The following is a 17,043-nucleotide window of genomic DNA, read 5'->3' on the forward strand; positions in this document are numbered from 1 at the left end:
TCCTATTTCATCTCAATTTCATTTAAGAGCTCACGTCTGATGGAATAGAGTCTCTCGAAGCAGCTTGAATGCACATTCCTGCACACATTTCTCCTCTCACACAACAGATGTCCAAAAAATTTGGATGAAAGCGCATCAATTTCAAAACTCGGAGCGCCAGCACAGACTCCAGCACCATCTAAAGCACCCAACATGTTTGACCGCTCCACCCTCACCTTGGACAACACCAGGTCAACTGCATCTTTATTTCAGAAATCAGCCTCATTAATAATGGATACAATTCTATCAATATTTCAGTCATAAGCAGTCTTATTTCTGTCCTGCCTGTAAGACTAAATCATTAATGACCCGGGGAACTCTTAAAAACAACACAGCGGCGAGTTGGTGTGTGTGTGTGTGTGTGTGCTGGCATGTAAATGTTTCTCCATCCGGACATGTGAGCTGCTGATACTGGGCACATCTGTGTCATCACGTCACCGCGTCTCATCCTCCATCTGCAAGATTTGTGGACATCTTCCCTCAAATCATTTCTGCATCGGCAGCTTAAGACTCCAGTTGACACTCCACTGATGGAAAGGAGAACGGTTGTGATTTTTACCTCCATTATCATTTAGGATGATGGAGAGCTGAAAAAATTCAAGTTTATGGAAATTATTAGAAAAATAAAACTGGTTTTGAGGAGTTTAAATGGCATTTTAACACCAGTTCACTATGTTTTATACTCTACCATCAACTAAAACCAAACATTACCCCAAGAAAACTCTTTTATAGGTGACTGGGTCAAGAACCACCAGCCTAGAGGAGCCGCACCAGCGTCACTAACACGAGAGCTTGCAAAATGTCTTCACAGCTCCTTGGTTTCACTGTCATTATTGCTCACTGACCAAAATGGATGAGAGTAATAGCTGGTAAAATGGCCTGACTGTCAGAGAGCAAATTACTTTCATTTCATTGCAGCACCATCAAGCAGCGAAAGGCAATGACATGTAAATAGCGGACAAAAAGGAGAAAGGCACTTACACAGAAGTCATTGACATGTAAATACCAACAGAGGGAGATGAAAGATGAAAGAAAGCTGAAGCCTGTTCAGTTTTTTTTCCTCTTTCTTTCTAGTGATGCAACGGCCTTCACTCTCATTCAGGTGTAATTTCAATGAATAGGAAGGAACTTTGATTGATGGCTTCTTGGATGAAGCTTTCGGTTCAGACTATAACCCGCGAAGAATGGAAATAATTCTCAGCTCCTCTGAGTACCCCCCTCCTCTTTCATGCTATCTCTCTTCTCCAGCCAAGTGCAGCACCACCCATGTAAAGCAGAGAAGTACATGAGTCACATAATATCCTCTCTTTGCACCGAAATGGCTTCCTCAACGCATCAAGCTCCGTGCTGCGATGGCTGTCGCCGTTGCATCTCAAGCCCGGGCTATATGAGTGATGACAGAGAGCAACTGGCTTCCATTGGGATCTAATCAAATGTGAGGGCCCATGCGGGCTGCAGCCTGATAGAGAGGCGCTTTAACAGAGCTGCTCAAGGGAGACTCATCCATCAACCTGCAACCAACCAAAGAGCACCGGGCTACCGCTGGCAATGATGGAGAGGCCCCTGACTGACTCGATGGAGGTGTGCGTGGATGTCTGTCTGCACATGCGCGGCGCGGATCAGCATGTACGAGCAACAGATTATAATAGAAGAGATAACCACGTTATCCCCTCCTTCAAGTCAGTCTTTAAAATGAGTTATGTTGGAAGGTGGGATCTCGGACACGTTTGGTAACACACTTGTCTTCTATCACGCGGGGCTGCTTCAACGTTGCGGCGACAATAAGAAAAATTTCATCCCTGGATGGATCTCCTCTGCTTTAGAACGGCTTGCTCCAAATCACTGCAGCTTTAAATAGTTTTATGTAAGTGACTCCAACTCAAACAGAGCTTAGTGAAGGAGGGAAAGTTTCAAATTAGTGTCAAATTGTAAAGGAAAGGACGAAACAATTCAATTCTAGTGGGGTTTTTTTTCAATTACAATCAGAAAACTGCACACATAAAAGGGCAATAAAAAATAGAAACTATCAAACATTTACTCAAATACTTGTGTCAGTTTCTGTCACCAAGTGCAGGAGACCGTGCTTGGTGGCAGAAAATTAACAACTTAATAAGTAAACGTGAACAAGACAAAAACCAAACCCATGGCGAACCAAAACTGTGACAGAACAGATGACCTGAAAACCAGACACTTCAATACACTGAGGTTGATTAACCAAATGAAGACAGCTATAGATGATTAACCTGAACCTAGTGAGACTGACAGGGAAAACAGAACATGACAAAAGCATCACAAAATCCTCATAGCACCCCTCCCCAAAAGGGCAGATCCCAGATGCCCAAACACAGACTGCACCTGGGAGGAGGGGACCCGAAGGAACAAAACAAAAGTCCAGAGCACAGTTTAGGTTCCTGCTACCTAGCAGAAGTGACGGGTGAAATGCTGACCCCTCCAAAGGAACAGACATGACAACACTCCCCAAGGAAGGGAAACAGGAAGGGGAGCAGCCCCGGCGACCCTCCACAGGAACAAAATGGTTGGACGTGGAAAGGCATGACATGAGGATGACTGCAGAAGAAGTCATCAGAAAAACCCATCTAACCTTTAACATATGAGTGAATGGGGACTGGGCTGCATGGTGGTGTAGTGGTTAGCACTCTCGTCTCACAGTGCGAAGGCCCTGATTCAAATCCCAGCCGGGACATGTCTGTGTTGAGTTTGCATGTTCTCCCAGTGCATGCAGGTTTTCTGCAGACTTCCTCTCGCAGTCCGGAAGCATGATTAATAGGTTATTTAATGGATCTTAATTGTTCCTAGATGTACATTCAAAAGTGTGTGACTGGCAACTTTGCCCAAAGGTAGCTGTTATAGGCTCCAGCAGCCCTGTAACGCAGAAAAGGGTTCAAAAAATGGATGGATGTCTGACTCTAGTTAACCACTTTAGTTCTTAGATCTTGCTAAAAAAACGGTCAAAGTGCAGATTCAAAAGGCTGGCTCATGAAATAACAATCTTAAGATTCAGATAAAGTTCACCAAAAATAATATTATGTTTAAAAACCTGCAAAGCCAAAGAATTAACAGAAAAAAATCCACAAAAAATATGCATTTTTTTATCTTTTAGATACTGATAGTATCAATCATGATATTTTGTTTCATTTAATACATTTTAAATGTAAAAATATTGCCGAGTGTTCAGGAAAAAAAGCGCCTTATTTACCAACATTTTTAAAAAGGTGTAACTGTAAGAATTATTTAACAATACATGTTGCATTCTTTTGATACAGCAGTAGTCAAAATTAATAACAATAGTTGAGTTATTTTCACCATAAAGTTTTGAGAATTAGTAAAATCTTTTCCCGCCAAAAGTGTTTTTGAGATTTTATGGAAGAAGCCATTTTGAAAAAAGCAGGAAAAAGCCCTTCAACTGCCCCTAGTGGAATGATTAGGAACTACAGGGCAGAAAACATACATCAAATTAGATATAATGTTTTTTTAAGGAACATTTTAATTGTTATCAATTAGGATTGGGGTCTCAGAAATTCAAGAATCCAATGTGAAAGGAAAGGTTGTATAGGGTTAATTCCAACAATAAATGACTGCATGAGTTTAGATTTTGCTGCTTTATTCTCCCTCTTCGGCAGTAATCATGGTGGGTTTCAGCTAAAGTAGCGTGAGGTGTTAGGAATCTGTTCAAGCATGGCATTGACTTTGTGTTTATTGAGAGTCACATAACCTCTCTGCTTTGTCCCTGCAGCAGCGCGGCTATAATTCACCCTGATAATTATCTGCCTTAAAATGCTGATTTTTTTTTCTCCAATTGAATTCCTTATTTCTTACAGATGCACTGCATCAGCTTCCAGACTCACTAAAGCTTTGCAGTTTTTTCGGAGATGGAGATTGAACAGGACAGGCTGGAAAAAAGAAAGAAATCGGGAAGATGTTGTAGGAGTAGCGGGGGGGGAAAAGAGGGGCGAAAACAGAGGAGGAAGAGGTATTCAGAGGAGGAAGACAAAATAAATCGGACAGAGAATTAGATCGCCAAGAAGCTGAAAGAGGTAGATTGTTGTGCCAGGACAACATTTGGCAAGGGCTCTTCTTCTCGGCGCTGGCCAGGGTCTTAGAGATGGGTGACACAGGCTGTCTGCCTCTATGTGTGCATGTGTGTGTGTGAGCGTGTGGTCACTGGAGTTTAGAGATTATAGTGAGAGGTGAGGCCAAACTGACAACAGCTGCTGGCATACAAACCACATGACATTGATTTATTTTTGATTCCAGCCTAATACCCTTTCCTACCCCCTTAACGCTCAGACACACTTGTACACACACACGATCAGTTATAAGTCAGCGTGATTGATATAAAAGCTGTCATTCTTTCTCCCAGGCTGTGGGGCTTCTCTTATCTCCATGGTGACACGGTGACAGGGCTCCATCCAGCCCAGACACTTTGGTAAACACACACACATAAACTTGTGTGCAAATACACAAAACCTATGAATATGCACTTAAACACACTCAGATGTGGGCCTTTTACACATACACACATATAGCAAATGCTAATTATAACTGCTTTCTGCAATTATTTATTAACCATATCTGTCAGATTCGAGCTTTATCTTATCTTTTGAAGCTGCTGAAGGGGTTCTGTTTATCCACACGGATCATTTAATTTTCATTTGAAATCTTGAACGCACACTTGAAAGCCTCTGATGTTAAAGACTTCTCCTCTCCCACTGACAGCCACATCTGTCATGTACATTTTGAGCTCAGAGAGTTTCACAGGGCAGAGGGGAGATTTAACATGAGTTACAGCTGTTGATGTGGTGAAAAAAGAAAAAAAAAGAGCAAGAATGATAACTTAGCCTGACACATGAAACCCCCCCTCAGAATTATCTACGCTGACATTGCAAAATGTTTGCATCAGAAAATTCTTGGAACTGAAACCTTGGTCAACTGTTTCCAAAAGCAACAAAAATAAATGATAAAGAAGACAGACATAAATATAAGGAGATGATGACAAGAGGATGATATTTATGTGGAATGCTACTGCCCTCTACTGGGCACACAAATACCATGCACTTTTACTCCTAATAATATTTGTAATTTTCCCATAAGGACTAATCAGATTTCTAAAATAATAATCTTTTGTGGCTTGAAAAGTATTTACCTTTTGCATTAAAGGACAAAATTATAGCCAAGTAAAAGGCAAAAAAAAAAAAAAAACGCATCAAAATTATTCATAAAAGTGAAACTTGTGAAAAAAAATAAATACTTAAGGGCTTTAGATATGAAGTGGGAGGTGATGCAAACACAGAAACTTGTGGTTTGAGTGTTGAAACGCAAACATTTGCTTTCAGAGCAAAGTTCATTGTTTACATACTGTAGATAAGCACATTCCAAAATACATGAGCAGGCTGTGTTTTTTTTTTTCATAGAGGGATTTTTCAGTTGAATTATTAAAAATTTAACTGTATTTATCACTAAATAAATGGTGGAATACAAACGAGATGATCGGATTTTATGACCCATGCGTCAAAGCACAAAACAAATGAAGTCCAACATGTTTATTCATTTATTTTTTGTTTGTTTCAGTGATAAATGTGGTCACTTTGGCACTAGGGTGATATAGAGCCCAACAGGTTTTCTCAGTCCTGTCAAAGCCTTTAATAGAAACATTACATGCTGCCGGGTAGATCTCCTGGAGTGTGCCATTACAGAGTTGAATAAATACTGAAGCCCGGCCATCATTCATTTGGTCTAATACAAGCTAAGTCAACAATTTCAAAACCCTCACGCACTCCCCGGAGTCACGTGCTCCTGTGCAAGTTAAACCCAATATCCACTTTCACATAAATGTCAGTGAGCGGATGACTTTCTACTATCAAACTACAGGAAGCTTCATTACTCAGATCTCACACAAAAGGGTGAGGACAGCCCACTCTGCACGATGAGCCCACTTAGTCCGACACAAAGTGTTTAATTGCCTCTGCTTCGGGGCACGGAGGGGGGGAGTTGGATGACGGGGCACTTGCAGGGTCTAAGGAGGGAGGTGTGGCTAATAATGAATGAAGAGCTGCGACGTGAATGGTTTCCACTGGGCCTCCTGTGATATCGGATTCCCCCATCTGCGGTCCGGCCCTCTGTTCGCTCCATCTCGGTTAACAGAGCGGCACCTGATTTGGCCATCAGCAGCAACAAAAGAAAACAACTTCACGGAATGTAAATGAAGCGTCATGCACACACGTGTGCATGTGTGTGTGTGAGAGAGGCCTGCAGGCCCCTGCAGCCGGAGTGAATAATTAACATCCCCGGTGCGTGAAGCAGGGTACCAGGTAGGGGTGTTCTGTTACCCCAGCCTCACTCAGCACGAGCATACAGCATTAGATAACGCTATCTATCTACCCAACATGCGTGTGCAGTTGTCTACCCCAGGTGATTCAACCATTTGATACCCACAAAAGCCTCTTGCAGCTTGGTAACAAACCGGGACAGAAAGCTTATCCAGCCCCTATTAAACTGAGACTGGTAGCCAGCACAGCTGTACCTGACATCAGTACCAGATAAAGAGGACGTTTCTTTGTCTCAATCATCAAAAAACACACTTTGGAAACTGCTTTAAAGATATTTTGAATTGTATTTACACTTATTTACAGTCATTTTCTTGATTTTTGTTTTGTTTCGATAAAGAATGTTTTTGACCTGATCACCCTTGGAAAAAAGATCCTGATCTCAATAATTTTATTTTTGGTTAAAGACCCTCTATAATCATCTTTTGATCTATTGCAAAAGCAGTCCCAGTGTTCTTTGATTATGATTATGCCATCTTTAGAAAAGGCATTATGTCGTTTTCTAGGACAGTTTCTGCAGAGCAGCAGTAGTTCATTCAAATTTGCCTCTTCGTTGTGGGCGGGACCGTTAGTGCAGAGAAACCCACCCCTCCCGCTACTAAGAGCTTAGAGCAGGGAGCTTACGTCCAGCATATTATCCAAGTCACTGCTTTTTCGGATGATTTTAGTGAGGAATTACACCGAAATGCTATTGTTATGTCTTGCTGCTGCTGCACCTTCATCCATCCAGTCTTCTGCTCACCTGGAAGGCGTGGCCAACGTTCCTTAATTGGCACCTGCTGGGAATTTAAGACAGAAGAGGCCACACCAAGGCAGGCAAGGAGCAAAGCAGCAGGCAGAGGAGCTGGTTGGGTTTTAGTTGGTGTGGTGCTGGTTTGGTTCATACTTTGTCCTCAGTCTTACTCTGCTGGGTTTTGTTGTTTTAGTTTGGGGTTGGATCTTGGTACTCTTAGTTTGCGGGCTTTGTTGGTTTTCTTTAGGTAGATTTTGGTAAGGCAGCCCCCTCAGTAGGGAGCTCCTGACTCCAAGGGTCATTTTGAGCTTTACTTTCTTTAACTGACTTTCATCATCAGAAAAAGATGCTACAAGCTAAAAACCCAATTTTCATCGGAATGGGTCTTTGAGTAAAGGTTACATAAGATTGAACCAAGAATTCTACTTCAGGTTTTCTTTACAGATCATTAACCCTGTTTTAATCCAAACATTCATATCTACATTATTTACATCATTTCAGAGCCATCCTTAGCATTTTGATCGATGACAGCATTTACTGAAACATAAAAATCACAAACTTGACATTTCTGCAGACATGCACGCTTAGATAATCCAGTTTAACAAACTTGTCTTCCTGTCCTGCATTTTTTAAAAAGAAAAAAAAATGAAATCACCTCTGCAAACAAGATATGGAATTTTATTTAGAATTAGTGTTCTGTTTAAGTTCTATGTACAACTCAGACACACATGGCAGGAAAAAAAAAGTTTAAGTGTCATTTCAGAGTGAGGTCAAAAATGAAACAAAGTGAGTAACAAAGAACTACATACGCAGGATGGACTCGGAAGGGCCAAGATGTGGACAAAAAAAGGAAGTCAAGCGGTTGAGACAAACATCACAAAATAAAAACACCCGAGACTTTACTCTAAAACATGGAAGGATGCCTTCTGTGTGGTGTGGACGGTAATACTGAACGAGAACAAAGGAGAAATCTTCACAACCGTTTCAGACCCTGTTCATAGCCTGTGTAGCACCTGCAGGTCAAGCCCCACCCAAACAGCCGATGTTATTGATGATTAAAATGACCTAGTTTCAAGTATAATTGTCTTCAGCAGGGCAGGGTTGTGCTGTGCAGGTGTATTTGTGGCTCACAGAGAAAGAACGGTTTTATTTTCTTCATTAAATAAATTAGAACCAAACTGTTTGGACGGTTTCTAATTTTTTTTTTTTTTGGTTGAGACGACATTTATAGTGGGTATTTTGTCAGTTTATTTTAATGTGGTAAACAATCCCTTCCTTAAAATGCTTTTTATTTGGCCTGTGTTGCAGGACTTCTAGAAAACACAGATGTGGAGAGAAACGATAAGACAAATAAAGGTGACAACTTGTGAGGTTTTCTATATCCACCCGTTTTTCTAAACTGTCCTCCAACAAGATACTTCTCAGATTTCAAATGCAGGAATTTGCATCCACGACTCAACCAACATGGCGACAAATGATGAAAATATTCACTATGTAGAGGTCGTTAAAGACAATCTTCTCTTAAAACTTATTTAGACTTTTTTTTTTACTTAAATGAGCAAAATTGAGAACTCTAACTTACATGAATCACAATGCACTGAAACATATCTCATTAAGTGTTTCACCCCGACACTCTAAAATGATCTAAAACACTCAGATTGCTGAAATAATAGCTAGCAAACATACAGATCCAGGCTCAAGCATACTGCATACACACTTATTTGCATTAAAAAAAAGAATGTGAATCCCTCACTTGAGATAAATTGCACGGAGGTCTGCAAGTTTTGTGCTTGGACTTCAACAGCCAAAACAAACAAAAAAAAAAAACTGGTGTGAGACATAAAGAAGAGCAAATTCAACGGTAAAACACGAGGCTAGCATAAATCCGACATTTGTTAGAGTAAAAATGGAAACAGTGTGCTAGCAAATCAAGAACTATTTATATATATATTTATCATTGGTAAAATTCTTGCATTGAAAATGGCAATCAAATCTTTTGTAGCGTAATGAATAGATGAATGCAAAATTAGGAAACAAAAAAAATACAATTAAGTTAAATAAATCACCTGATTTGATGGGACACATTTGCCTTCCTGCTCTTACAATCCACAGTATTTACCATGCAGATTATTGCTTATAATATATAATATTGCTTATATTAATACGATCGCCTTTTCACAAAGATATGCCAAAAAATTAAAAAATAAAAATAGCTTCTGCTCTTTTGGAGAACAGAAGCTATTTTGAAAGACAACAGGAATCCCAGTTTGGCACTGCTGTGTGAAAAGGAGAATTGCTGTATTTTTTTTTTTTTTTTGCAGCACAGTCAATAGTGTGGATAACACAAAGGGCAGAGAGCACAGGCCGGTCTTAACCATGTCGATGAGAGCGGAATAGGGAGTGTATGTTTACCCTCACTAATGCATGGAATAAGTTAAAATTAAGATACAAAAGGTCCATCTTTAAAATCCCTTTGTACAATAATAAATAGATTCATTTTCTATTTACAGCTCTTCAGACTTAAAAACGTTTCCAAAGCTTTTTTATTATTATTATTGTTTATTTTGTTCTCGGTATGAAGGCATTGGCGCTCACTTCTCCTGTCTGCCATTAGTAAAGGAGGCAGGAAGACAAGACTGAGCATAATGGAGAGAAGATGCTCAAGTAAAAATGACATCCTCCAATTCAACTCTGAAGACTTTCTGGTGTCATACTGGAACTGCTGAAGCTGCAGCTGTTATTGTATTTTTTTCTCTTTTCTTTTTTGGTTAGACACAAACATTCACCTAGACTCACACATACACACAGATTTTTTTTGTTTTTTGAGCACCTGATGTTTTGCTCTCATCACGCCCTACAGCTTAAAGTTTGCTCTACATAGCAGTTGCCTCTTGACACAGACCTAAGAATAGCTTCGCCTCCAAGCCTTCACAACATAGAGCTGAGTCCTCAGGGCAACGGTCGCCTCGTGCCTCTTTTACCATTCAAAGCGTTAATCCGTCTTCTTCTCGTTTTTCAAAGAGCCGTTGCTGCTGTGCTTCCCGTTGGCGATGCTGCCACTATGACAGTGTCCGTTGGTGGTGCTGCTTTCATCCCTGATGGGACCTCCTCTGCCGTGGTCCGCGGACTTTCCCCTGAGCAATCGCGCCAACCCGCGCAGGGCGTAGACGGCGAGAGTTATGCCTACTGCGACCGTAATAACTACATCCAGCAGGAAATACTGATAGGGGGACACTTCGTACACGGCAGATCGAAGGTGGTCTGCCCCTTTGTGCCGGAGAATGTAGCTAATCCAATAGACGGCCCTGGACACCGGGTGGCCCGGTTGATCTTTGTGAATGTTTGATAGGAGACGAGCTTGCTGACGATACCTAGATATGGAGAAACAGAATATTTTTAAAAAAAAGGAAGGAAAATTTTTCAATCTAAACAAAGACACTTTTTTTGCAGGGCTGGGTATTGATTATAATTTCCTGAAACAATTCGAATCAATTTACAAAAGCCTGGATCGATTCAGATCATTTTTTTTCAATTCTTTAATTTAATTCAATTTTGGGTTTACACATTTATACACATTTGTTTAGAAATACATTCATAATCTTCTATGTAATTTGTATATATTTATAATAATCTGATACAGTTCACATACTGTAAAATGCATTAGTGAAATAATGAGATTGTTAATAACATTCAGTGTTACATGGTTTCTCAAAAGGAGAAGCTCTAACAAAAACGTTTAGATCATTAACGTAAAAATTGTCCTGCTTCTCCTAGAGGGTGTTTCAGTTTGGCCACTAGGTGGCGATCGCGTTATAGGATTACATCTTATTCCAGAAGAAGAAGAAGAAAGTATGTGGGAAAAAAAAAAACGGTACTTTGAGACCACAAATAGTTACAACGTTAGCAACAAGCTAGCGGACTTCAGCTTTATGTGCTAAATTGGTTTATATTTTTATAAATAGGTTATTAATCTGTAAAACTTAAATCGATTCAAATCATCGTTTAAGTTTTTCAAGAACCTCACCTGCTGTCTTTGATGATGCTGGTCAGAGCATTGAAGAGATCTTCCTCTGACATGTACTTCCAGTGTAGCATGATGCCCATTCCTTTAGCCGACACACGAGTCATGGTGTCATAGTGGTCGCCAAAAAGAGGCACGCCCACCACTGGCACCCCATGGTACATAGCTTCATAGATGCTGTTCAATCCCCCATGACTCAGGAAAGCTCTTGTATTAGGGTGACCTGGATGATAGGGAACATGTTGCAGCTTCATTTTTCTTCTTCCTTATTATGAGGATTTTTCAACATTTTACACACAGGTTTTGCTGTAGTTCTAGGAAGGAATAGTGCTGATCCAAACATTCTAACAGAAGATACTTGACTCTATTGCAGAAAATAATAATAATAATGTTGATTTTATATTTTCACTTAAAGATCATAATCTAAATTGTAAAAGTAGTTATTAAGAATAGTTCAGCTCTTTAACAGCCCCACTAAAATTGGAAGAGTTCAATAACACAATGCTTCCTATTGTGTTACAACCTTCCCTTTGTAACACCTAAAACCTAGTCCATACAATATGTTAAGAAAGATTTTCAGATCCTACATCAAGATACTTTTTTCCAGTCAAGTATTTATTTTCAAGTATACAATAAGTCTCTGTTCTTCGAAGGCAACATTTTATCTGTATCTCCACTTACCCAACAAGTCATTCTGAGGCATCCAATCAACGAGCTTGGTGTTGTTGCCAAGGTTATTGGGTGGAACGCCAGAAAATCTAAGGAAAGACAAGAAAAAGAAAGCAATGGAGCTAAATTATCTTCCTGAGAAAAACATCCCTTGGAGACGAGGGAACTGCACACAACACGATACCGCAGTTGCAACCTTTGCGCCACGAGGAAACGCTTTTTTTGTTATCTTGTGTACTTTTGTGTGAAATCTGAACAAATAATGAGAATAACGTTTCATTTTTTTTCTATGCCATTATTAAAAAAAAAAAGATGATAAAAAGAGAAGAACAGTACTCATGTCAAAGGACTAATTCTAACTTTTTACATGCAGTGAATGCTTTAAGATGTAGGTCATGTCCAAATTCCTTCACTACAGAGTGCACTTTATAGGTGTTCTCCGTTTTGTAATGCTGTCTGAGTCTATTATTTCAAAATCCAGTGCCCTAGAAATTTCCTGGAGGTCCATTGTGCATCGATGCTCTCTAGATTGGTGACTATAGTTTACAATGAATTGCTTTCGAACAAATTTTATGAAAAAAAGTCGATTTTTTTCTAAACTATGATTTTTTTCAGAACACAGTGGATTAATAAATAGTCTTCATAAAATGCTCGTATATATTAGGTTTTTTCTTAGTGAAATATGTGACGTCATATTTACCGTCCAAAAAAAAAAAAACTTTGAGCATAGCGTCCAAAATATTTTAAAAACCAGGGCACGAGATAGTCTTGCACTATATCACTTTATAGTAGTTAAGGAGAAAGGAAGGAATTTCAATGTAGCCTCAGTTTTCCACTTTCCACTAGGCTATAGGTCAATTACCAATGATATATAGGCTAGAAATGCTACGCTAGCCTGTTACCATTGTCCAAGATACGTAAAGAGCGATGCCGTATTGAATGGGGCGGTAAACGATGAGAGGTGGCTTTGATTGAACAATGAGGGATCCCTGCTTCGTTCCATTCTGATGCATCCACTTGTAGACGACTAGATCCATGTATATCTTTGTTTTCCTTGTCTGAGTTGGCATTTGGCTCAAAACTAGGGGTGCAACTGATCACGGATAATCCATGATTATAACTAGCCACGGTTCGGCACACACGTATACCACGGACCACTACCAACTCTCGCGCACAATATTTAAATCAAATGTCAGTTCACACCAAATGCAATTCGCGCCAAATTTATGTACACCGTCTTTGTTTTAACAAGCCTCAAAGTTGACGGTTATCCAAAAGTGTGTTAACTTGAAGCTCCTGCAGTGTGTGGGAGGAGCTTCCGTCAAAAACGTTTCTTGGCCTCTACATAGAGGGCGTGGATGATGTGAGATCAGGATTATTTATTTTGAAGAGCTGAATAAAAGCATTAGTACAGGTCTCCATGTCTGGATTCAGAGAGTCTCTAGTGTACCTCACTGTGGCAGGAGAAAGCTGCTGCTCCGTCTATAACAGGGACATGCAGTGGGGGGAGGCAGTATGGCAAGCAAAAGGTGTCATAAATCACTTGGAAAATTGGCAGGGCAGTTCCTCACCTGCAGATGTTCTACGGATAATAATTATTATTTGAAATATAAGGGGGTGGGACAAGGGTAAATTAGCATTTTAGGGATAGATTTGGTATTTTCAAAACTATTTTCAAGCATTCTTTTCTTTCAGTCTTTGTAGAGTTGGTCTCCAGACATGTAAATGTAATCAAAAACTAAATGTTTTAGCAATTTATCTGTTTTCAAAGTTCAAAGATGTTTTGAATTTATAGATCGGCCTCAATGAGCAAAATGTTCTGATGTGATAAGAGTGTATGTTTATGCTTTGAAGTACATTATATACTGTATTTTTTATCAATTATATATTGTGTAACTTAAAAAAAATTAGGTCTTTATCTTGTTTTATTCTTTTTATTGATCCAAAAAAATGACCTGAACCATCCTTATCCTAAAACCGTGACACGATCCGAACCCTGAATTTTGTAATCAGTTACACCCCTACTCAAAACTATGTGAATGATTTGTTCTTCACTATTTTTCTTTGTGCCAAACTCCAAATTGGCAGTAATGTAGACAGTTGTGGTAAGTGGATGGCTAGGTGGGTAACAAAGCAGCTACTCCACTGAGGAAGCACATTCTGTATCTGTGCTGTGTAGATGATATGCTGTGAGCACAGTGATTAATTAATTATTTGTGACTCTAAGAACTGTGATCCGCAGTGCTATAATGGTTATTTGGAATGCTAAATGTTTTAGCTCCTCATGAATATGCATGCAAGACTGCATGCCCCATCATTGTCTGCTCCCCCTCCAAACTCCGTCAACTCCAGTCCACAAAGCCTCGTTTCATTGTCCTGCCATTCAAAGCTGGCTTTCACTGATTCACTGGTGGTACAATGAATTTATGTTGGATCCTGTTGCTCTCTTCTGTCTACTTCCGCTTCTATTCGTTTTTAAGAGCTGCAGAAGGTCTGCCTTCCCCTCAAATTTACACTGTAAAAAGTGAAACATTGGATCAGTTAACCAAAGTTCTGTAATTTGTTACGTTTAAAATGATAATTCTTCATCAAATCAATATTTTGAGTTGATGGATGCTCCACTTAAAATTTAATTTGATTAAAAATAATATTTTTAAATGTAATAAATAACAGAGTTTAACCTCAGAACCATAGTTGTAAATAATTTTAGGTTGAGGATACATCCCCATTTAACTTCTTTTAGTATGTAAAAAATGTACGCTTCATTTAAAAAAAAATAACAAGCTACACCAAACTCACAAGTTGTTTTTTTTTAAATCCCCAATGGTATTTATTCTATTAGTATAAAAAATGCATAATATAACTTCAACATCTTTTAGTTTTTAACATTATAGACCCACTGGAAATATATATTACACCACAATGGGGGTCTTTGTTTATTTGTTTGTTTTAGTGCTCCATTCCTTATTTATGCTATAACACAATTCTATTTTGGTTTCTAAATGTTATAAAACACAAACATTTCTTAACTCTTCTCTTGCATAAACATTTTAAACCAATTAAAAACACTCAACCCTAATTTGTGCACACAGTAGCACATTCAAACATTAACTCGGTTTTATTGTGTTACAATAAAACTTAGGCCTTGGAAAGGAAAGAAAATACCAGTTTACATTAGGTTGAAGGACTTTATAGTCTTAGCTTTATTCAAACTTTATTTTTTTAATTCTTTAATGGAGATCACACTTTTTTAAGTAACTCAGTTTGAAGTTAAAATTTCTAGAATCAGCTAAGACTTGTAATGGTGCACTTAATAAATCCTAAGCTTGGAAACAGGTCAGCATAAGAGTAAAACATTAACTTTGTGGAGGAAGCTGGATTTCAGATTTTGAAACTGCTTCTCAGGGCCAATGATCACAGAGAATACAGTACCAACACCTAGAGAACACCTAACTGTAACTCGAATAGTATACATTAGTCTTGTGTTTGACAGTTTGTTCCACATTGAAACCACATTATGCTGCCAGAAAATAATGACAAGCTCTGAATAGAAAGTAACTGAATAGAAAAAGATCCAAAATGGTAAATGTGGCTTATCTTATATAGTATAGTGCTTTACTACCTACATACCAAAGGCGTTTTACAGTTGCAGTGTTATTCACCTGTGTACACACACATTCATACACTGATGCCAACATGTAACCAATCTGAGGTTCAGTCTCTTTCTAAGCACACTTTGACACAAGGGACGGCAACATGGGAACCGAACCTGCACATTCTGATCAGAGGTTGACCACTCTACCTCTGTACCACGGCTGCCCAAATTCCAATTCTTTGTAACTGTTGCACATCAAAGCAAAGTCACTTCAACTGGTCGCTTTTACTTGTACCTTATTTTACGGACTATAAGTTGCGTTTTTTTTCCATAGCTAGGCCAGGGGTGCGACTTATACTAAAGAGTAACTTAACATGATTTTTTTAGACATCAATAGGCTCATATAGTCGTTATTTTCTCCACTAACAACCGGTTGCCTTTTAGCGGTTGTTTCCCACTAACAACCACTAGAGGGCACTGTAGGTTTGTGTATCAGTATTTGCTGACAGAAACGCAGAAGAAGTTCCGTTCAAAACAAACGCTGCTGAAAATCTGATCATTCTCCTCATGGACGTTATGATGTTTTTCTTAATGGCATCAAGACATTATTATCATTGTTTTATTTTTGTCTCCTTGGAATAATGTGGGACAAGAAGTTATCAAACTGGGTTATAAACAAACAGGAGAGCAGCTAAAACACCATCATTCAGATGCAGCTCCTGCAGGCTAGAAGGTAACGACTACAGTAAGAAAAAAAACAAAACTGCTGTCCTGAACCCTGAATGGAGAGACGATTATAGATGCTTTTCTGGAGCTCTTTAAAATAAATAACTTAACCTCTCAACATCATCCGTATCTTCCATGTATGTTAAACAAGAAATCAAGTCGAAGCCTCCATCAAGTAGTGATGAGGCTAAAAAATAGCTTCTCCACACGCAATGGGAGCATCTAATTTATGAACACATTTTTGGACAAACTTTGAGCATAAATTTAACGCACCTCAAAAAAGACAGCGGACTCAAATCGCATTCTGTATCAAATGCAATGTTATGTCGGGCTTTTTGAATTTGTTCATAAACGTTTGACTTTTCTCTTAAAAGTGCAACTTATACTCATTAGCGACTTATATATGCTTTTTTCTTCTTCATTATTATACTTATAGTCCAGAAAATATGGTAGACATTTTTTTAAGTAAAGAAAATCACACAATCTTTTTTTCTATCGACTTCTTATAATATAGGCCTATTATAGAGAACTGTGAGCCATAATATTATTACATTTATGTATGTGCGTTACCTCCAGATGACGCGCTGGGGCAGCCTGCCCAGAGCTCCAGCCAGCTTGTTAGCGATGTCCTGGGACAGGTACTTGACTCCGGCTCCAAATGAAACGATCACCACACCGTGCTCGGACGCTTCACTCACCCAAGACTCAAAATCCTGACAAAAATTGAAAGACCAAAAAAAAAAAATGTTTTTTCAGACCTGCTGTTTTACAAATCAGTTCATGATCCTGTAGTAACTGAATGCATGCAACATGATCAATGATTTATATTACTATTATTTATTTATTTATATTATTATGCGTTTATGCTGCGTTTTGAATACTGTATGCAGTAATATTTGAATTAGTCAACATTTCA

General features: G+C 38.9%; 1 protein-coding gene across 3 annotated transcripts in view; it reads right to left on the bottom strand.

Annotated features, from left to right (window-relative positions):
• Positions 1–7,772: 7,772 nt before the first annotated feature.
• Positions 7,773–17,043, bottom strand: part of ugt8 (UDP glycosyltransferase 8) — a 17,324-nt gene continuing 8,053 nt past the window's right edge. For 2 of the 3 annotated variants that reach the window (XM_024290055.2, XM_024290054.2), the window contains 4 exons: positions 16,698–16,840; positions 11,819–11,895; positions 11,141–11,360; positions 7,775–10,487 (listed from right to left, as the gene is read on the bottom strand). In XM_024290055.2, coding sequence (XP_024145823.1) covers positions 10,109–10,487; positions 11,141–11,360; positions 11,819–11,895; positions 16,698–16,840 — 819 coding nt within the window. In that variant the 3' untranslated portion in view covers positions 7,775–10,108. Of the gene's footprint in view, positions 10,488–11,140; positions 11,361–11,818; positions 11,896–16,697; positions 16,841–17,043 lie in introns of all 3 variants that reach the window. The other variant, XM_024290056.2, reaches the window with a different exon arrangement.

Source organism: Oryzias melastigma, linkage group LG1 (assembly GCF_002922805.2).
Source record: "Oryzias melastigma strain HK-1 linkage group LG1, ASM292280v2, whole genome shotgun sequence".
Lineage (NCBI taxonomy): Eukaryota > Metazoa > Chordata > Actinopteri > Beloniformes > Adrianichthyidae > Oryzias > Oryzias melastigma.